The 22131-nt window shown below is 38.5% G+C and overlaps 2 protein-coding genes across 3 annotated transcripts in view; both read right to left on the reverse strand.

The window, feature by feature from the left end:
* Positions 1–7756, reverse strand: part of stk33 (serine/threonine kinase 33) — a 14537-nt gene extending 6781 nt beyond the window's left edge. The window contains exons 1-4 of one of the 2 annotated variants that reach the window (XM_083557923.1): positions 7649–7756; positions 4098–4205; positions 272–385; positions 88–192 (exon numbers count right to left, since the gene is read on the reverse strand). In XM_083557923.1, coding sequence (XP_083414049.1) covers positions 88–192; positions 272–385; positions 4098–4205; positions 7649–7651 — 330 coding nt within the window. In that variant the 5' untranslated portion in view covers positions 7652–7756. Of the gene's footprint in view, positions 1–87; positions 193–271; positions 386–4097; positions 4206–7394; positions 7517–7648 lie in introns of those variants that run through there. The other variant, XM_083557922.1, reaches the window with a different exon arrangement.
* Positions 7757–10435: 2679 nt separating this feature from the next.
* Positions 10436–21245, reverse strand: rerglb (RERG/RAS-like b). Its single transcript, XM_083558646.1, has 6 exons — positions 21164–21245; positions 15388–15479; positions 14409–14465; positions 13168–13241; positions 12819–12967; positions 10436–11500 (listed from the first exon to the last, which is right to left on the reverse strand). The coding sequence occupies exons 2-6, from the start codon at positions 15437–15439 to the stop codon at positions 11215–11217; spliced, it is 618 nt and encodes a 205-aa protein (XP_083414772.1). The 5' UTR covers positions 15440–15479; positions 21164–21245; the 3' UTR covers positions 10436–11214.
* Between the last annotated feature and the right edge of the window lie 886 nt (positions 21246–22131).

Genomic DNA, 22131 nt, shown 5'->3' on the forward strand with positions numbered 1-22131 from the left:
ACACACACACAAACACACACTCTGGGCCTCCATAAAATCTCTAAAAAGAACACAGTTCTTCAGGTGCGTTCTCATCTCAATCTTTACCTCCGACGTCTCAAACACCTCCTTCAGGTGGATGATGTGCTTGTGGTGTACTCTCTTCAGGATGCTCACCTCTCTCTCCAAGAGCCTAACACCTGAACTCCCAGCCTGCGTTAAAGCACACAGCAAGCAGTCAGACGAGACCCCAGACACAGGCCGTCCTCCATCCTGCTATCTGCACACTTACCTTGTCTTTGTTTACCCTCTTAATCGCCCACTTCTTCTGAGACTCCACATGAGTGACTTCACATACGACCCCAAAGCTTCCTTGACCTAGTTTCCTCCCGAAGGAGTAGATTTTCTGTGGATCCAAATGAAAAGGGCAGCGTTAGGTCGAGCAGTACACATTTCCTTTTTTCTACCCCTCCGACAGTAAACAAACACTCTCTGCCTGCCTTAATGGGGACACGATGAGGGTGATGAGGGGTAAGCGGGGCAGGAGAAGGAGGGGGGAGAGGACGAGGAGGAGAAGGCGGAGGGGGGGGTTGTTTTTCAGCCCTTCTCATGCTCTATTAAGTCGAGACCTGAATCCTTAAAGTGGAACTTAATTTTCGAGTTTGCCAGTCTCTGGAGTTCGAGAGAATATAGTATTTCTAATCAAGTTACAAATGATTAAGTTGCTGCCGCAGTTCATTCAATCTCAGGTCTAATTAACTCGATCATTATCTCGACGCATGCAAGGCTGAGCACAGACTGCTGCGGATTTGGCAAAGACGGCGCTTGGGGGTCCCGGGAGAGGGAGGACAAGGCCAAACAGAGGCACGGAGAGGTGCAAAATGCCTCCAGGCCTGTGGGGAGAGCTGTGCCTAAGGCAGCCAGGGGGTCAATAACGTAAGCTTTCGTCCATTCTGAATTGACCCTCACTGTAACCTACTCACTGTCTTTGACACAATGGACTGTGGATGGGTCTCTTTGTAGGGGCTTTAAAATGGTGCCCATATGGAGCACTTTTTTCATGTTAGCAAGTTAGTTATTTGGTTACTTTTTGTTGTCCATACTGTGGAAATTTGTCTTTGGCTTTACTATACAGTATAAAGTGGAACATCAAACAAATACATAAACACAAAATAATCATATACACACATTTAAATACACTATATAGACACTATATATACACTATATATTGGGACTTTTGCAGCCATATTTATTTTTTTCAAAAATGTTACCACAAAGTTGGAGGCACACAATTGTACAGGATGTCTTTGGATGCAGTACGTTCAATTTATCCTTCATTTGAACTAGAAGACCCAAACCTGTTCCATCATGACACTGCCCCTGTCCACAATGCAAGCTCCATGAAGATATGGTTTACATGGTTTGGAGTGGAAGATCTTGAGTAGCCTCCTATAGAGCTCTGACCTCAACCGTACTATACATCAGTACCTGACTTTACTAACACCATTGTAACTGAATGAACCCAAATCTCCACAGACACACTCCAAAATCTAGTGGATCATCTTCCCATACTGGACGTTATTTTAACAGCAAATGGGGACTAAATTTGGAATGGTCTTCTAGTCAGTGTTCACAAGCATTTTTCCATATAACGTAAATTGATTTATAAGTATTGGTTTATAAGGTTTGGATATAGGACATATGCATACAATTGGGTATGCGTATGTCCTATATTCAAACCTTACAAACCAATACTCCTGACTCAGCATATATTAATACTCTGATGCAAAATGGTACCAGTGCAGTTGATATGCATTTTTTCTCTCTGGTGATTGCATACACCTTTTACCTTGAACTTTTATTTATCGTTATCTCATTTACAGGTCACACTAAATAACAACAATCTTGCAACATTCAGCATGAGACCTTTGTACTGAGATCTTCTCACTTTTGTGTAAATTTTTATGTAAAGTTTTGAGAAAAAGCAACTAATACAAACAATCGTCAATTTCCGTCCTCACAACTCTAGACCCTACCTGCAATTAGTCAAACCCCCCCCCCCCCCCAAAAAAAAAATACAATTAAATTAAATTAAATAAAAAAAAAAACATAAGCGTGGTTTTCTTTTTCACCTGCAATGCACAAATCACTTATTACATTTGTACAGACACATATAATGAAGTACTTAAATACAGTGGCTAAGATGCCTACCTACTAAGCTAGTACATCCAACTCGTTATGGATACATCCAATATCGTGCAGGATATAACGACATAGCTACAGATGTATGAATGAATGAGTGTGTAACGTGATTAAAACTCAAATTTAGAAATAAGGTTATATAAATTATATAAAGAGCTGTAGTTTAGTAAATGTCCAAATTCCTACTTTCATAACTTTCTATTATTAAATTCTGATAAGATGAAGATTTTGCTCATCGGCCCAAAAACCAGTACACAGAAGCTCCAGAATCTCAACCTGCATTTAAAAGGATGTACTGTAACTACTAGTTCAACAGTAAAAGACCTGGGACAACTTGTCTTTCAAATATCATATCAACCAAGTTACAAAAACAGCCTTCTTTCACCTTATAAATATTGCTAAGCTAAGAAACATGTTGTCTATATCTGATGCAGAGAAGCTCGTCCATGCATTCATGACCTCCAGACTGGACTATTGTAATGCATTACTAGGTGGATGTCCTGCGTCATTAATAAACAAGCTTCAGTTAGTTCAGAATGCGGCAGCCAGTGTTCTCACAAGGTCGAGAAAATATCACCATATAACCCCAATCTTATCGTCCCTACACTGGCTTTCTGTTAAGTTTCAAATCAACTACAAACTACTGCTACTTAGTTACAAAACACTTAATGGTTTGGCTCCCATGTATCTTTCCAGTCTTCTAACATGCTACAATCTGACACGCTCCTTGAGATCTCAAAACTGTGGACTATTTGTAGTTCCTAGAATAGTAAAGTCCACTAAAGGTGGTAGATCATTCTCACATTTAGCTCCTAAACTTTGAAACAGTCTTCCTGACAGTGTTCGGGGCTCAGACACACTCTCCCAGTTAAAGTGCAGATAAAAAAAAAAAACTTAGCTTTTTTAGCAAATCCTACACATAACACACATCACATATCATAACCTTGTGCTCCATTACATCTGATCACATTATCAACTTGTGCATGTTAATATCATGAACAGCAGATACACTTATTTCTCTCCACTGCTTCTCTTTCTCTACCCATCCCGAGGCATCCTGAGGTTGCTCCAGCCCCAGTCACGTCCCACCTCATGAAGATTTTGGACCTTTAAAGAAGTAGATGCCGTCCCTGCAAACATCCTGAAACATCTAGAGACATACCAGCGCCATTTGGATCCCACTTCATGTGGAGCTTGGACATTGGACCTCTTTGAGTGTTTAAAGGCTCTGGTATGGAGAATCTGGTGTTGGATCTGTGATGATCACAAATGTTGAGCTATTTTATGAGTTGCTCAGTAGCTCCTAGTTTTATAACCACAAATGACTGTAAAAGACTGTAGAAAGATCATTACTCATAATCTTACACTCCAGTGCTCATGTTAGTTCTCACTCTCCAGTGTTCTGTATTGTTTAATGATTTATAATCACACTCTTGATGTCACCCAAATGAGGATGGTTCCCCTTTTGAGTCTGGTTCCTCTCAAGGTTTCTTCCTCATAACATCTAAGGGAGTTTTTCCTCGCCACAGTCGCCATGGCTGCTCATCAGGGATAAATGCACATCGTTCAAATTCTGTAAAGCTGCTTTAAGACAATGTCTGTTGTGAAAAACGCTATAGAAATAAACCTGACTTGACTTGACCTTGTTATTAATGGTATTAGCATTTGATAAATGAACATTAAATCTATAACATTAACTCTACACTCCAGTGTTCTGCAGCAAAAAAACATTTCCCTAACTTTGTAGCAATAATGTACAAAACTCAGTTGGGTAAGAATGTAGAGTTAAAAGAAATCTAGCCAGGCCACTCCCACAATAGACCACGATAGTGGTGTTTGTGTTAAAGTTGAGAACTTGCTGAGTCGGAAAAGAAGCAACAAAAGAGAAAGAAAAAAAACCAACAACAGTGTACTACCTGAATTTCAGATTCATCCCTCACGCGAGTGTGTGCACACTTTTTTTCTGCACTGTTCACACGAGTCCACGCCGTTGCCATCTTTTCCCCGGATCCAGGAACATCAATCTGAGTCATGCAGGAGAAAAAAAAAGGTGTGTTTTGTGACCTGCACATTAAAAGGTCCAGATATTTCTTTAAAACAAAGACAACTTCCTTTTTTTCAATTTAGAACACACTGTCTTATTAATCTACCTTTTTCATTTCGCTTTAATAAAAAAATTATAAATATTATGTAACCTGATTTATGAATTATCTCCCCCCCCCCTTTTTTTTTTGCAAATGTCAAGATGCTGAACAAATTACGTTTGATACGAGTTCACTAAATTTATAATCCTATTATAAATGAGATATTCTTGGAATAGCTTAGTAATATAATTTTATGAAATATTAAGAGAAAAGAATATAATTTTACAGGAGGAAAAGGAGGAGGAGGAGGAGGAGGAGGAGATGGAGCAGACGGAGGAGTGAAAAATGCATAATAGCTTTGTGTCATGAAGGTTCACAGTGACGTATGCATTCAAACAGATTACTCATCAATCCAAAGTTACCACCGGCCATGTGACCGACATGAGACTTGAAAGGGAAAAAAATATATCTTTTTTTTTTTTCATTTGTCCTCTGAAGAGAATCTTCAAACACAGAGAAATGTTCATACAAAGCGCTTCACCTCGCAGTCTCCACATGAACAGTTAAGCACAATTAAGTCGAGTTGAAAAACGCTCTCCAGAGCCAAATTAAATGTAAAGCAATTACGTCGTGATGACTGGGAGGCGCCGGAGTGGATCCGCTGAACGGGCTGTGATTAATTATTAACGAGGAAGCAGTGTCTTTAACCTGCTCTGTTTCTGGCTGCTCATAACAGCGCTGTCTGTGCCATTAGCGCCTGAAGATCATCTAATCAAAACCATTGTGATGGGCTCTGAAAAAGCCCAATCAGCTGCATCATGGCTCGTTTGAGAACGACAGAAGCGTGTGATGAGTGTATCATGGAGCTCGGGACATGGGGACAGGAAATGAGATATGGAGGTCATGGCAGGGAGACGTGTGACCTCGGGAGCAGATCAGCATTTGCTCAGTCCCGTCGGTTTTAGAAAGAGAGAGAAATCGTGAGACTAGGAAAAGATCTAGGCTCTTACCGGCTCAAATACATGACAGAACACAATAGAAAATGTAGTCAAATAAAAAAAAAGTGTGTTTAAGTAGTATGCTAGTATTTGACCGTCTGTTCATGGCGTCCTGTTACAGTAATAAAGAGTTACTGATACCACCCAGAATAATTTCCTATAACAGCACGCCCCCTAGTGTTTTATTCCTCTTATGCTACAACTTATAAACAATGAACTTCCTATTTACTAAAGTAAAACGTTCGATCCTGGGAATTTTTTTTTTTATTATGTCTGTGGAAAAACTTTGTGGACACCTGACCATTCTTAACATCCCATTCCACATTTAGTCCCGATTTGCCGCTAGAATAACCCCCTCTTCTGGGAAGATGTTTCACTAGATCTTCAAGTGTGCTTGTGGAGATTTGATTGGATTCGTTTTAGCGTTCACCTCATCTAAGCGTCAAGCCTCGAACTCCGATGTACTCAAAACCCTCACACCCAACCGCTTTTGTTCCCAAAGCTAACAAGCTTTGTGGATGTACAGATTGTAGCACTGTAGTATTACCACACATCTCCTATTTATTCTCATTGTTCTGTTCCTGATGCGCGACACGGCACATCGCTTCAGTCAGAAATGTCAGCAGCTCGGGTTTTTTTTGTGGGTTTTTTTCCGCGTGACATTTATTCACTCTGGAGATTACGACTGCTGTAAACACATGCAGTGTCCAAAATGGTGCCCTATTCACTACTGCATACAGTCGACTGTTTATTGGTATGTGTGTGTGTGTGTGTGTGTGTGTGTGTGTGTGTGTGTGTGTGTGTGTGTGTGTGCGTGCCAGATAGAGATGTCGAAAATTGTAGTGGAGAAAATCTAGTGTGCTCTTTTAATCTCATAATGCATTGCAAAACATTCAGAATGAACACAGTGAGATCAGAGATCAACGTCTAATGCAGATTTCTCACAAGTAAAAACAGGGAATTAACTCCTCTGTGTGTGTGTGTGTGTGTGTGTGTGTGTGTGTGTGTGTGTGTGTGTGTGTGTGTGTGTGTGTGGTGTGTGTGTGTGTGTGTGTGTGTGTGTGTGTGTGTGTGTGTGTCTGTGTGAGTCTGGGAAAGGTGAGGGATCAACACAGATTCACACGGGAGGAGCTTGTTAATGATCTCAAGGGAGCTGGGCCCACAGTCACCAAGAAAACCATTGGTAACACACCAAGGTCCCTCTGCCCATGAATGCACATGAACAGGCCCCTCTGAAGTTTGCCAATGAACACCTGAATGATTCAGAGAAGGCTTGACCTCAAGAACACAATCCCCACTGTCAAACATGGAGGAGGTAACATTCTGCTTTGGGGCTGTTTCTCTGCTAAGGGTACAGGAAAACTTCACCACATGAACGGGTCCGTAAGATCAGTAAGGAAGTAAATGAGGTTCAAATAGATTTACAGTTAAATGTATTGTTATGAATATCATCGTAGTTATCATGATCGCCCAAAGACCAAATCAGAGATCACTGCCATTTAGCTACTTCTTTTATTTTGATTTTAAACCTGCATCTTTATATTTACAGTAATCAAATATAACGGTCTCCATTATACCCACTTCAGTTCATTTTTTATCTGCATTCTTCATAAAAAATACAAAATAAAAAAGTTTGTGGTGTCATTACCAACGACAACTTTTTCACCATCAAACAATAAATCTGCTATTTGAATTTATATTTGATGAGTCTTCACAAAAAAATTTTCGTGTATTAGTTTTTCGATGCAATTTAGCATCTCATAAAGCTTTATATGCACGCCGTGACGTCAGGTGGAGACTTTTAGCGCCTAGTGAAGGCATTTTCCCCTGAAAACAATCACAAATGATCTAAAGTTCAAGTTTCTGTTAATTAATAATAATGACTTTCATTTGTTTAATATATGTATGTACATATATATATATATATATATATATATATATATATATATATATATATATATATATATATATATGTATGTACATATATATATATATATATATATATATATATATATATATATATATATATATATATATATATATATATATATATATAAAATGTGATGTCACAATTGATTATATAAAAACAGTCGAGTATAAAAATAAAAAAAAAAGCAAAAAAATGTTTTACCTTGTGTTTAATCCGTTACTCAGTTCTGTTCGTGGGAAATAAATACTTAACTTGGTAAAAGAAACAAAAATAATAATAACATTAATACTAATGATAATTTAATTTGTTTTTCGCTAGCTGAATCTACACGACCGCGCGAGCGTGCGTAACCATGACAACTGAGAGATTTTCACTTCCGCGTTTCAGAGCAACCAAAATACTTAAAACTGAACACGCGTTCCTTTCATTAATTAGTAATATAAAAATGTACTTGCCATCAGTTCTTTTTCTGTGTGTAAATGTGTCTCTGCTGTGTGTCAATATCTCTGCTTACGAAGAATTCCTTGAGAGAAACGCTCACAAACTTTAATGCCCTCGAGACTAATAAGTGAATAACTACGGCAAACGCTGAGGGTCACAGAAAAACGCGAAGCACACAGTGGACTTAATATTCTGACTAGGGTGTTTAATGGATTAATCAATTTACTGATATTGTTTAATTCTGTGTGTTTGTTGTGTTTCTATTAATGTTGAAGCTTTTAAATGATCAAATTGTTTTATTATTGTTATTATTACTAAAATTATTCAGAATTATAATAATAATAATAATAATAATACTAAAAATATGAAAATAATATAATAAAAATTTGTTATAACTGGGTGTTTTTAAAAAAAATAGTTTTTCAGTCTACAGTAAAAAAAAAGTAAATAAAATTTTACACATTTTCTTTACTGGATGTTGTCTCCATCTAGTGGTAATAAACTGTATTAAAGCGTGTGGCCCTTTATTAACTTTATAATGTAATTTTTTACCAATTACACAAAATAAAAGCACATTAATCCTGCCAACATTTTATTCACAAAATATTTTCATAGATTTTTTTTTTTTTTCGATAACTACAAAATAGAAATGCTAAATGTTAATATTATACACCAGGTATAAGTTTAGGATGTAGATAGGATTAGTAAGGAGGAAGTGAGAGCAGCGATTAAGAGGATGAAGAATGGAAAGTCGGTTGGACCAGATGACATACCGGTAGAAGCGTGGAGATGTTTAGGAGAGATGGCAGTGGAGTTTTTAACCAGATTGTTTAACAGGATTCTGGAAGGGGAGAGGATGCCTGAGGAATGGAGAAGGAGTGTGCTGGTACCGATCTTTAAGCATAAGGGAGATGTGCAAACCTGCAGTAACTACAGGGGAATTAAGTTGATCAGTCACACCATGAAGTTATGGGAAAGAGTAGTGGAAGCCAGGCTGAGAGAAGAGGTGACCATCTGTGAGCAACAGTATGGTTTCATGCCGAGGAAGAGCACCACAGATGCCTTATTTGCTTTGAGGATGTTGATGGAGAAGTATAGAGAAGGACAGAAGGAGCTGCATTGTGTATTTGTGGATTTAGAGAAAGCGTACGACAGGGTGCCGAGAGAGGAGTTGTGGTATTGTATGAGGAAGTCAGGTGTGTCAGAGAAGTATTTGAGGGTGGTGCAGGACATGTATGAGGACAGTGTGACGGCAGTAAAGTGTGCAGTAGGTACGACAGACTGGTTCAGGGTGAAGGTTGGACTACATCAAGGATCGGCCCTGAGCCCTTTCCTGTTTGCAGTGGTGATGGACAGGTTGACGGACGAGGTCAGACAGGAGTCTCCCTGGACTATGATGTTTGCAGATGATATTGTGATTTGTGGTGAGAGTAGAGAGCAGGTTGAGAAGAGCCTGGAGAGGTGGAGATATGCGCTTGAGAGAAGGGGAATGAAAGTCAGTAGGATTAAGACAGAGTACATGTGTGTGAATGAGAGGGAGGGCAGTGGAGTGATGCGGTTGCAGGGTGAAGAGGTGAAGAAGGTGGAGGAGTTCAGGTACCTGGGGTCAACAGTGCAAAGTAATGGAGAGTGTGTTAGGGAAGTAAAGAAAAGAGTGCAGGCAGGGTGGAGTGGGTGGAGAAGAGTGACAGGAGTGATTTGTGATAGAAGAGTATCTGCAAGAATGAAAGGGAAAGTTTATAGGACTGTGGTGAGACCTGCGATGTTGTATGGATTAGAGACAGTGGCATTGAGTAAAAGACAGGAGGTGGAGCTGGAGGTAGCAGAGCTGAAGATGTTGAGGTTTTCGTTGGGAGTGACGAGGATGGACAAGATTAGAAATGAGTTTATTAGAGGGACAGCACATGTAGGATGTTGTGGTGACAAGGTGAGGGAGGCGAGATTGAGATGGTTTGGACATGTGCAGAGAAGGGACATGAATTATATTGGTAGAAAAATGCTGAAGATGGAGCCACCAGGTAGGAGGAAAAGAGGAAGGCCAAGGAGGAGGTTCATGGATGTGGTGAGGGAAGACATGCAGGTAGTTGGTGTAAAAGAGGCAGATATAGAGGACAGGGTGGTATGGAGACGGATGATCCGCTGTGGCGACCCCTAATGGGAGCAGCCGAAAGAAAAAGAAGAAGAAGAAGAAGATACACCAGGTATAAGTTAAATCAGGATGATCATTTGTTTGACTGATTTATACCATTTACTTGGAAGAAATAAATTCAAATAATATCAGTTTTAGGAAGAAAAATGTACACTTCAAAAATGTATGTCAGATTTAAATGCTATTCAAAATGTTTGAGTGATATTTACTTAATTTTCATCATTTTCTACTAGATGTCAGACACTGTCCAAAATTCCTCCAATATATTATGTCTCATTATATTTTAAACAAATTTACATATGTGGGTGTAACTTTTTTGTGGAGATCAAATGTTCACAAAATGATACAATATATTGTAAGAACATCTGATTCATCTTCAATAAACAGTTTTATTGTTTATTTGTTTGTATCATCCATCTTATTTATTAAGACTGAGGATATATGTTGCCATTTATCTGTGTGCAATATACAATTTTATAATATAACCTCAATCTTTTCATTAGAATATTGTTTTTGTTCATATCAGCAAGAAACAGGACAGAGTGCATTATGATTTGAAACCCTTAAAAACATTTTTATACAAACTGCTGTTAAATTCATGTTTTACTTCTTTTAACATCAATCCACTGCATTAAGTTCATAAAAAATACACTGCAGGTTACAACATTTATTTAAAGATTTTATCATAATACAAATTTAATTTATTTATGTACATACATACACGTTTATTACCTATTTATTTATGGATGCTTGGATTATTGTTAAGGGGGTTAAAATACATTTTGAACATGGTGGAGTTTACAGGTTAATATAAGGATGTAATGTGAGGCTCCTACAAGAAAGATTCTGTTTTAGCTACATTAGAAAAGATGTGTTTGCATGCTTGTATGTTTGTTCGTTTGAGCTAAACAGAATTTATGCAGATTTCTGTTCGATTTCATTCCACTCCTCCACGGTGAACATTGTCGTGAAAATTTCAAAAAATCCATGTGAATCAAAAACACACATTAGCTGGTGCTCTAGTTAAAATATTTTATGCATAAATGTTGCTGCTCTGAAATAAAAAAGTACAAAAAATCTTTTTAAGAGTGTGTGTATAATCTAGAACCTTTCAGGAGTGTAATATCCCTGACACCTTGTAGACATTTGGGGGGGGGGCATTATTTAGAGGTACTGTAATGTTTTGTTGGATAATGAAGGGATCTTAACCTCCTATAAATAAAGATTTCTTCTCTGCATGCTACATAATTATACACAAAAGCTTAAATCTAGATGAGCAACTAAAGAAGCTTTAATGATTCTACATTTCTGAATAGTGAGGTTCTGTTGGGGCTTCTTTCCTCAGATGAGCTCTCATTGCCAGTTGTTAACATCAAGTTCTTCAAAATATTTCAGTCTTCAAACCCTCTGAACATTGACAATCAAAGTTTTTTACACAGACTTCCTCCTCTTCCCAAACACATTGTTGATCAGCTTGGCCATGGATTTCGATCCGCTGTAGCGCCGGCGTTCAGATCTGTGCTTCATGTTCTCCATGATATGTCGAATGAGTCTGGTGAACAGGTTGGAGATGTCAAGGTAGTTCTCAGCAGCAGACACTTCCTGAAAGAAGCACTTGTGCTCCAGGGCAAGAGAGCGTCCTTCTTCCTCGCTCACCTGCCGGCTGTGACAGAGGTCCTGCTTATTTCCTACTAGGCAGATGGGAACATCCATGTCTCTGTCCGTAAGCAGACACAAAGCCATTAGAGCAGATCAGAAATGAGATTCAATGCTTTCTTTATCAAAAGAACAGTTTGACTACTTTTGGAACATAATCTTAACCTCAATATACAGAGTTCAGGATTTCAGGATATATAATGATGACAGTGATGATGATGATGATGATGATTATGAGGAGGAGGAGGAGGAGGAGGAGGAAAAATATAGAAAAATATAATGCTACTGCATCCAAAGACATTCTATAAAAAGAATAGAAAAAGGGATAGTGCATTTGAAAAGTGATTATGAATAAGCCTTCACTAAGACACGCCTTATGTTTCTTGTTGTTGTTGTTGTTGTTGTTGTTGTTGTTGTTGTTGTTGTTGTTGTTGTTGTTGTTAATGATGATGATGATGGTGTTGTTTGTAGCATACATTTCTACCTGAATGTGTAAAAATGCCTGATGTCTTTCTAGAATCATTGTAGCATAAAAAACTACTTAATACCATTTTATTATTATGTGTGTATCCTCATTCGTAACCATTTTCTCAAAACCAGCCTTCACTGCTGTAATGCCTGGAAAGAAGCACTGAACAGATCTGTCAACAAATCTGAACAAATTATCCCAGTTAAACCGAATTGCAAATTATCACCGTGAGTGCTGAGTTTAAGTGCTTTGTTTATTGATCAATTTTGCCCCCTACTGGAATAGCAGAGACTTTTTTTTTTACTTTTGCTTCGATAAATTGCTTCGATAAATTAATTACCATCAAGATTTCAATTATGATCAGTGTGTTATCAGAGATATTTTACTTGTGAGAGCTCTCTGACATGTAAGATCACAGGAATATTTTGGGTGGAATTAAAGTCCGTTCAGAAACTATGTTTAGATAATTGCATGTGAAGGCACGGAAGGCAAAATATATTAAAGATGATGATGTTCAACTTGTACTCTAATAGATTCCATCTGTCCTGCTTCATGCTCCGCCTGCTGTCTTGAAATGACTTTTAAATGACACACGGCTGGCTCACAGATGCCTCTGACTGTTGCAGCGTTTAATAAAAGCACATTGGATACGAGTCTAATGGTCCAGTTAGAGTTCAGATTCACAACAGAAACTAAAACTGAAATGAAAATGTTCCTGTAGCTTTTTTCATTAATATCTGAATGCATGTGCATCCTGTTTAACATGATCCAGAGCTGTATTTTGCATTTAAAATGGCTCAAACTCAATCCTCATCTCCTGTATGTACTTCATTGAAGCCATATTTATTCATATGCAGAGTCATTGTGAGGGATTGGTCTCAAGGTCACACACTCTTTGACCTACACTCACCCTTTACAGGTCTCCCGACGGCTCTCTCTGATCTGCTGCAAGATGTTTTTAGCATTGAGGAAAGACATGCCATCACTGATGGTGTATACCACCACAAAGCCGTCTGCCCAGTCCACTGGTTCCTCTAGGATGCATCTGCTTTCCACATTCTGCCGGAAACACAAAGAGGAGATGTGGAGATGTTATCAGGAACATCATGTTCCTCTAGAAAAGGACACATCTCTGGGTTAATGAACATAAGTCCTTTTACAGAACCATGCAGAAAAGAAATTAGGAGAGTAGAATTGGATGAGGTTCCAGATGCAGAAGAAAGACACATTGGGAATTTTAACTGCATATAAACATGTACCTGTGAGCACGGATCAAATACTTCCAAGTTCAGCTGTCTGCCATCAATGGAGAGCCTTTTTTGATATAAAGAATCTACCATAAAGAGGGAATTTAGACACACACTAGTAGTGCATCAGATAAAATGTATTAAAATGCCTGAAATGTAATATGATGCAAACAGCATGTTTTTCAGGGTTTTTGGCATCACAACATCATTAAATAAAAATAAAAAAAGTTAAACTCATGATGGACATGGAAAACATTTGTCTCTACATAAAAGTGAGCATGATCTCCTGTACATAACACAAAGTCATATAAAAAACCGCATAAACATTAAACTCACAGTTAGAGGGTTTGTTGGTGAGCTACTATATTTTCAGCAGTCATTTCCTTATACAGTATTAGAATAATTATAACAATATTGGAAACATGTAAGGAACACTATTACCATGTAAGAAAGATTGGAGTGGAATGAAATTAAATGAACTGGAATGTACAGGATTGCACTAATCTGGACTTGTCTGGACTGTGTCGTACCGAAGTGGAGTAAAATGGAATTAGAAAGGAGTCTGGAATGCTATGAACTAGATAGTACTGATTGGTACTGCACTGGACTGGATTAGACTAGATAAGACTGGACTACACTGAACTGTACTGGATTGGTATGGAATATACTGGATTTTATTGCACTATGCTGTATTAAATTGTACAGGAATAAAATGAAATTTACTGGAACAGAATCGAATATACTGGATTAACTGTACTGTACTGGACTGAACTGGACTGTACTGGGGTGCAGTGAAATGTACTAGACTGGACTAGACTGGAATATAAAGTACAAAAATGGAATGGAATGCATTGTACTAGACTGAACTGAACTGGACTGGATTTCACTGGAATGATAATACTGAACTGTACTGGAGTGGACTGGATTCTGTGATTGTTGTATGTAGCACCATGGTTCAGACGGAACGTTGTTTCATTTCACTGTGTAATGCGTCAGCTATATATGGTTGAAATGACAATAAAAGCTTCTAGATTTGACTTAGATTTAAATGTACTGGATTAGACTGCACTTTACTGGACTAGATTGTGCTGTACTGTACTAGACTGGAATGGAATGGAATGGAATGGAATGGAATGGAATGGACTACACTGGACTGAAATGGAAAGTACTGGAGTGTATTTTATCAGGCTGTACTGAACTGAACTGCACTGTACTGGATTAGACTGCATAAAGCAGGACTGAACTGTACTTACTTGCATTTGATGCATATTCTCCAATGAAGCGCTTGGTCAGAAATCTCACCAAAACCGCTAAAGACAAACACATTAAAGAGATTTTTTTACTAATGCAGCTCTGGCAGTGATGTGAGGTTTAATTAAACTGTATGAATAAAAGATTCTACATCAAAGTCTTGGCCTGGGATCTACGGAGTTCTGATGAACAGCAGGTTATATTTATAGGGTTTTTATGAGCATATTGTCCACTTGCATGTTAACATAAAAATTAGTTTTAGTTACTTGTTCATTTTTTGTAAGACATACAGTTACACACAGAGCTGCTCTCTCTCCCACCACAGTAAAGCATCTGTCCTGCAGCTGTCACTTAATTTACCCATATATTTTCTCCCAAAATCCCCATTAAGACATTTCGGCTACATTCACGTTATCTCCAATGATCAGAACCACGAAAAAAGTAAAAGTGGCTTTGATACCCTCTCTTTCTCTCTATTTAATAAAAAAAAATGGAAATTGTAATAATTTGATACTACATTGTCAAAACTTTGCATAGAAAAGTATTGTTATTAAGCAAGAAATTCAGTTAAATATAATTTGATATCAATTATTTGTACAAATAATTCCATAACTAGTATTTTTTAGTTTTATTCTGACAAAATATTAAAATAAAATAAAAATAAATTAAAAATATTTAAATAAAATAAATACTTACTATTAAGTTGCTGTGATGCATAGTAAATCAATTGCAGGTTCATTAACACACTGGGTGTGTGCTTATATCTGCATTGTGGTTTTCATGATACTTTCAGATTCAATGTGGTGAGATGCTGCAGGTTTCCTGCTGTCTTTTTATTCCACAGGTTTATTTCACATGTGTGTTTTGTGTGTGTGTGTGTGTGTGTGTGTGTGTGTGTGTGTGTGTGTGTGTGTGTGTGTGTGTGTGTGTGTGTGTGTGTGTGTGTGTGTGTGTAAAGAGCTGAAGAGATAAAACACAGACCTGATTTACCAGCTCCCTCGCTGCCAAGCAGAGCCAGCTTCACGTCGTTCATGGCTGCAGAACTGACCGAGACTGGACACCGTGTTCCTTAGCTGAGGAGAAATCAAACCTTTCTCTGTTTTTCTCTCTCTGTGTTTTTCCCTCCTTTACTTGTGCACATAAACGCTCTGATCTCCACTTTCTCCTCCCACACTGTGGAGAGTTTAACATCAGGAGTTATCAGGAAGTCATTCTGAAACAGATGGAATTTCACCTACGTGATCTATTAGAGGATTTTTTGTTCACAATTTACTGACAAAGTTATTTTCCTCACAAAGAGCCATGACTCGAATCTCATAAACTATAAACCTCTTCTTCTTTGTGTTCTTCTTTATATGTTAGTTTGTTTGGTTGTCATGACATTCAATGAAGTTAAATGGGTTATTTTGTACATAAAAGGTCCCTGAGGTGTGTTTTTACACCCAGCCTGAATTATTTATCACTTCCTTATGTTCACAGCTCTGCAAAAAACACTGTTCTTTTTTCATGCAAGCTTGTTTTTTTTTAACCTGGGACCTTGTGTGTGATTTGTGATTACATGTGAGGAACATCAAAACATGTATTTCAGAGTTATCAACTTAAGCATGAACAGAGCATGAATTCAAGTAACATCAGGTGAATAATATGTGATTTAGAAGGTGATTAAAAGCATACATGACAAATATTAAAATACATGCACCACATGTGTAAAATGTGTGTAACTTAGGGAAAAAAGGTTTCATATCTGAATCACATGATTGCTGATCACACAGCAGCTGTATAATGATCACATGGATCAGATTTCCTTAAAACTATGTTTCATTTTTTCTGCTTCAGACAGTTTCAAAGATTCCAGTAACCTTTTAAAACTTTAATTTCATGGCTTGCTGGGATGTCTTATGTTTTCTGCTGTTGACAATCTCAACCGGTTTGGCTCTCTGTTTCTCTCAGTTTCCTGCTGGTTTTGCTAGATGAGAACTTGCAGAACCTCTGGAATGGATCATTGAAGGATTAAATAAAAATATATATATATATTTTTTATTTAATTTACTACCAAATAATTATTAGACTATGTTTTTTTAAAACTGTTTAACATCAGGAAATAAAAAAATATTGGAATCTAGCAAAAGGCGGAGATTTTTGAACTGGCAGGGAACATTAGTGACAGGAGAGTAACTTTGCCTGATCCCTTGTACTGATTGGTTGTGCATATAGTACTGTAGTTCCCTTTCAGGAACTCGTGCTGTGTCGGAACGCTTTGTCAATGCTCTGAATAATCTAATCAGTCAAAATTAAAGGCAGGCTGTCACCGTCGGGGTGACGTCACAATCAGGAAGTATAAAACGCACATGAAGAGAAGCCGGCTTCAGCTTCTGTTTGTTCATAAAGTGCTTTGTGTGAATTTTATGGTTTTGTCTGTCTGTCTGTCAAAAAATATAAAATTAAGGCATCTAAGAAAACCAAGCACACGTTTCGGCTGTGTGCTTCTCCCTGCCCCCATTTTATTATGGTAAGGGATAAACACAGTTTTTGTGTGGCTTGTTTGGGAGCGGAGCATGCTATTTGCCAGCACTGCGCTCGCATGACTATGCATCTGCTGCTCAACAAGCGTTTTTTGTGCCAGAACAGAGAAGAGCCTTGAAGTATACTTACCTCTTATTCTGAGATAAGGTGGTACCAGTCGAGCAGTGCTGGAGGATCTCAAACAGCGTGGTGCAGTGTGAGATGTGATGAGGTCTCTGAGGTAAGATGGTGCTGGTCCATTTTTGGTCTTGTGGACAGAAATGGTCGAATCCTTCGGATGTTGTAGAGAAGAAATTGACAGGAACAAGCCACATTAGTGACATGTGAGAAGAAGGACAGTTTATTGTCCATAGTTACCCCAAGGTTAGGAGCAGTGACTGAAGGGGAGAGCAGAGAGTCATGAAGAGTTATTCGGAGATCTTGACCTGGAGATGGTTCTATGGCCGCCCTTATAGCCACCGATAGACATCTGTGGCTTACCCTGTCCGAAATATCTGACAGGGACAAGGTTGTGCTGCTGGACTCCCTACTATCTCCTTTGGGCCTGTTCGGCGACGCTGTTGATTTGGTAGTCGACAGGTTCCAGGAGTCCAAGAGACAATCGGTGGCATTCCAGTGGTATCTCCCACACCGCTTTTATAGGGCTGCTCGCAGTCTCGACCCCAACCCTGCACTTCGTACCACCAAGTGCAGATACAGAGCATTGCAACACGCTGTCCCCCACGCAGCACCCTGGGTCAAAGCCCTGTGAGGTGACAGATCTGAGGACTGTCATCTCCAGGAAGAGGGCTTTAGCCAAAAGGTCCTATCCCGACCTGTGGAGGGATGACCGGAGGGCGTATAGCACCGCTTCTCCCTTCAGGGACCTGGCTTGTTAACCCTGCCACAAAATGCGTTTTAGGGCATGGCCAGCTTCAGCGAGCTCCCTCTTTGGGTTCTGCACAGCACTGCTGTGGACCAGGAGGTCTCGTCTCTAGAGCTGCGTCAGGGCGTCATGCCGTAGGTCGGTCTTGAGAGGCTGATACCCTTAAAGCGAGCACCTGGCAGCCTGGATGGCTCCGCCAGACGTGTCCTGGTGGGTTCTGCACACCACTCTGCATAAAAAGCAACCTACTCTGGTAAAAAGCGAGCAGACACTCTCCTGAGAAAGGAGGCCATCGAGGTGGTCCTTCTGTCAGACAGAGAGTCCGGGTTCTACAGCCGGGACATCATAGTTCCAAAAAGGACGGTGGATTGCGTGCTATCCTAGATCTACGTCAGCTGAACTGTTCTTTGATGAGGCTCTGGTTCAAAATGCTGACCCTCAAGCAGGTTGTGTCTCAGATCAGATCTGAGAGGACTGGTTTGTCATGGTAGATCTAAAGGATGCGTACTTTCACGTACCCATCCTCCCTTCTCACAGGAAGTTCCTAAGGTTTTGGGGTTAAAGTGTACCAATATCGTGTCCTTACGTTCGGCATTGCCTTGTCACCCTGCACCTTCAGGAAGTGTGTTGATGCGGCTCTGGCTCCCCTGAGACTTCAGGGCATCCCTATCCTCAATTATATCGAGGATTGGATGATATTAGCTTGATTACCAGTTAGCAGTCCGGCATCGAGATGTTGTTCTTACTCACATGAAGGAGCTGGGGTTTCAGCTGAATGCCGGGAGGAGTGTGCTTTCTCCATCACAGAGAACCACGTATATTGGCGTCATATAGGATTCGACAACTATGCGCACGCAGTTCCTAAACTTCCAAGACCTCTGCGACGCTGCGAGCTGGTCCACCCTGCTCACCTTTGCCAGGTTTTACAACATTAACCTCTGGCCACTCCTGGCAACTCTGTCCTTTGACCTAACTGTGCTCATTCACACTAGTCAGGGACTGGTCAGTGTGGTGGTATTGGACTCTCATTCTCAAAGCGTTCCGTTTAAATTACACTGTAATATATTACATTCTACATTATACTCTACTTCACTGCACTGTACTAAACTACACTCTAATATATTGCATTGCTATTGTTATCTCCACTATAATAAACTCTACCATACTGCACAATTAAGTACTTCATTATATTACAGTGTACTGCAATATATTTTTACTGTACTTTACTACATTATAGACTGCACATTTTACCAAACTGCACAGTGCTATACTTTAATATAAAATACAATAAGACTGTAGTACAGTGCTATATTAACCTTTCCTGTATTTCAGTGTGCTCAAATAAACTGGTTGTTGTATTGAACAGTACTACACCATGCTATGCTATACTCCACTGTGCTATGCAATACTGAGCTTCACTGTACTGTTTTGCACTACTGTTTTGCGTTACTATACTATACTGTACTGTGATGTCCTATATTGTGCAGCAATGTATTGCACTGCACTATCCTATTCTATTCTAGATACCATATTGCACTAGTGAATAAAGTGTACTGTATTGTATATACAGAGAGAAAAGAGTTCAAAACGATTTTTTTAGACAGATGAAAAGGCTGAACTGGTCCTTTTTCAACAGCAGTAAATCAGAGAAGCTAGTGAATGCAGCACACTAAGACGGCTTTAATGGCTTTTTTTGGGTTTAACTGCACAACACTGACCTCTGAGCTCATTCAACTGTATGATCTAATGCTCTCTGAACATCATTCAGCACTTATACAGGCACACCAAAAAGTGAGAGAGGGAAAATACCACACAATTACAAGAAAAAACTGTTACCTTATTTCAAAAATAGTCATTACAAATGAGCTTTCAGAAATCTGAGGGAGTGAAAATGAGGTCAGAGAACAAAAAAAAAGGATTTCAATACTGGCACTGTCGATGTTACATCATACCCATTAATGGTATCCTTCTAGGGACACAAGTTTTATCCCACAGTTTTTAGTGAAATAATCCTGACTCGGACCGAAGTCTAATCAGATTGAATTCTCCTCAGGAAAATGTTTGTAACGATTAAACTGAAAATGTGCTGTGAGAGGAGATTTATACAATCTGCACATGAAACCATCAGTTTACCAAACTAGGAAAGAATTTAATGTTTGATTTGAATTTTGATTAAATAGAAACTTAACAAGAGAATGTTGTGCCTTTTCAAATCATGTCTAGATAAATAAACTGATCGACAGGTAATTGACTCCAATTGACTCCAGTCACTGTGTAGAAACATCGCAGCATAGATCAAGTGAAATGGAAGACACCTAATGTGATTTTTAAGTGTTGTTGCAAAGGTTCTAAATACTAATGTACATGTGATATTTCAGTCTTTATTTTTTTTAAAAATCACAGACATTTTTAGAATTCTGTTTTTACTTATTATGGGGTACTGGGTGTAGATTAAGCAGAAAAAAAAAAATGAAATTTGAACGATTATATTGAGTTATCACTGAAATGGATTATTTTCCTTTAACAGCACAGCCTTAAGTGTTCTATTTCTCTTTCACCACAACTTACCAACAATCATTTGTTTTCTTAAAGAAACAAGTTAGTTCCTGTTACTTACATTCTAGCAGTTATAAACACTCGCTCCCTCATTAGCTTCTATTTGTTCTCTCTCTTCAACTTAATAAAACATAAAAACTTTATCTTATATAATATTACAGAGAAATTAAGTGTAATTTCCAAAGTACAACTCTACCTCTAACTGCTACAAATGCTGATTGGAGGCTTATTCCATCAATGTTACATCAACATGTTTATCCTTACAGAAAAACATCACTATATAAACGATCTCAAACACACACACACACACACACACACACACACACACACACACACACACGTTGTAATACAAGTTGTTACTATTGGACAGAGGTGGCAAAAGTACACATATCCTTCACTCAAGTGGAAGTACAGATACTCATGTTGTAAAAGACTGGTAAAAGCTGAAGTACTGACTACAGGTGATCAGGAATTTCTCTGTTCTCGGTCATGACTCTCTCTGATCAGGATCTCTGACTGCCACTGTCTCAGGAAATGATACACCAGTGGTCAGTTAAAAAAGCCACACAATGGCAGGAAATATGTTGATGGTCTAAAAACGGCGTGCAGTGAGAAGAAAAAATATTGATCATGTCACCAAATAGATTAAAACTATGGTAACGAGCCTGTTCTGAAAATGTATAAAGTAGAAAGTACAGATATTTGTGTAAAACCTTTAATGAGAGAAAGTAAAAAGATGTCCAAAAATAAATAGTAAAGTACTAAGACCAAAAAAAATCTACTTAATTACAGAAAAGAAGTATTTGTACTTACTTTCCACCTCTGCTATGGGAACAGTAGTGCTCTTTAAAACAAGCATTTGAACATAAACCTGCACTACTGTCAGAGCTGCTGTTATAGAGAAGGAATCAACATCAGGAAACCACAGATCTGTCGAATAAGGGGAACAATCACACTTTTCTGAACTGTTGTAACTTCTATGTCATTATAGTGGTTCTTTATTGTGGTGAGGAAGTTTAACGATGAGAACGTTCACATGAAAGAAGCTCTGTGTTCTGTTTTGGTTTTGAGGTACTTGGAATCGAGAGGTGTAGGACAAAGATGTTTCGGTGTGTGTGTCTTATATGCATAATATGCATTTAAAATGAACAGATTTACTGTATTCAGAAAAGATAGTCACAGAATGTTTTTCAGCAGTAATGAAAGAATTCAGCGTTCTCCTTCTGAATGCTTCTATCATTATGGTTTAAAGCCAAAGTGAAGAACGGATTCAGATTTATTGGTCTGTAAAGCAGCTCACTCACATCACTGCCTGAAAAACTTCCATTCTTTCACTGTGGAAGCTTCAATTACAACACAAACATTCAGGATTTAAAATATATATTTCATTGTTATTGTATGCGACAAGTGCTTAGCAACCGAGTGTGTGTTGAGTGTGTTTTCGCTGGCTGTAATTCGAAGAGGCAGTTTCTCTTTTACATAAATTATGTTTTCTTTTCTTTATTTTAGGATCTCAAATTTAGAATTTCAAATACATTGCTGAGATTTAATGGTGTTTGCCTCAGCTCAGCTGGATGAAAGAATAATTATGATTAGTGGAAAAAGAGTTCTGGATGGACACCAAATCTGACTGAGGTTTTTTTTTTTTAACTGTTTTAATATTAAGTCAAGATGGTGTAAAAACAAAAGAGAGAGAGAGAGAAATAGAGAGCGAGTTCATTGTGAGGCTCATTTTTGTTATTTTCCTTACCTGTGTCTTCTAATGTATCAAAAACATACAT

The sequence above is a fragment of the Silurus aristotelis genome (assembly GCF_946808225.1).
Source record: "Silurus aristotelis genome assembly, chromosome: 13".
Classification (NCBI taxonomy): domain Eukaryota; kingdom Metazoa; phylum Chordata; class Actinopteri; order Siluriformes; family Siluridae; genus Silurus; species Silurus aristotelis.

Coding starts and splice junctions, on each gene's coding strand:
- rerglb (XM_083558646.1), bottom strand. CDS start 15,439: ATGAACGACGTGAAGCTGGCTCTGCTTGGCAGCGAGGGAGCTGGTAAA. Junction 14,466..15,387: donor CGAGGGAGCTGGTAAATCAG/GTCTGTGTTTTA, acceptor GTTTGTCTTTAG/CGGTTTTGGTGAGATTTCTG. Junction 11,501..12,818: donor CGTCGGGAGACCTGTAAAGG/GTGAGTGTAGGT, acceptor GCTTACGGACAG/AGACATGGATGTTCCCATCT.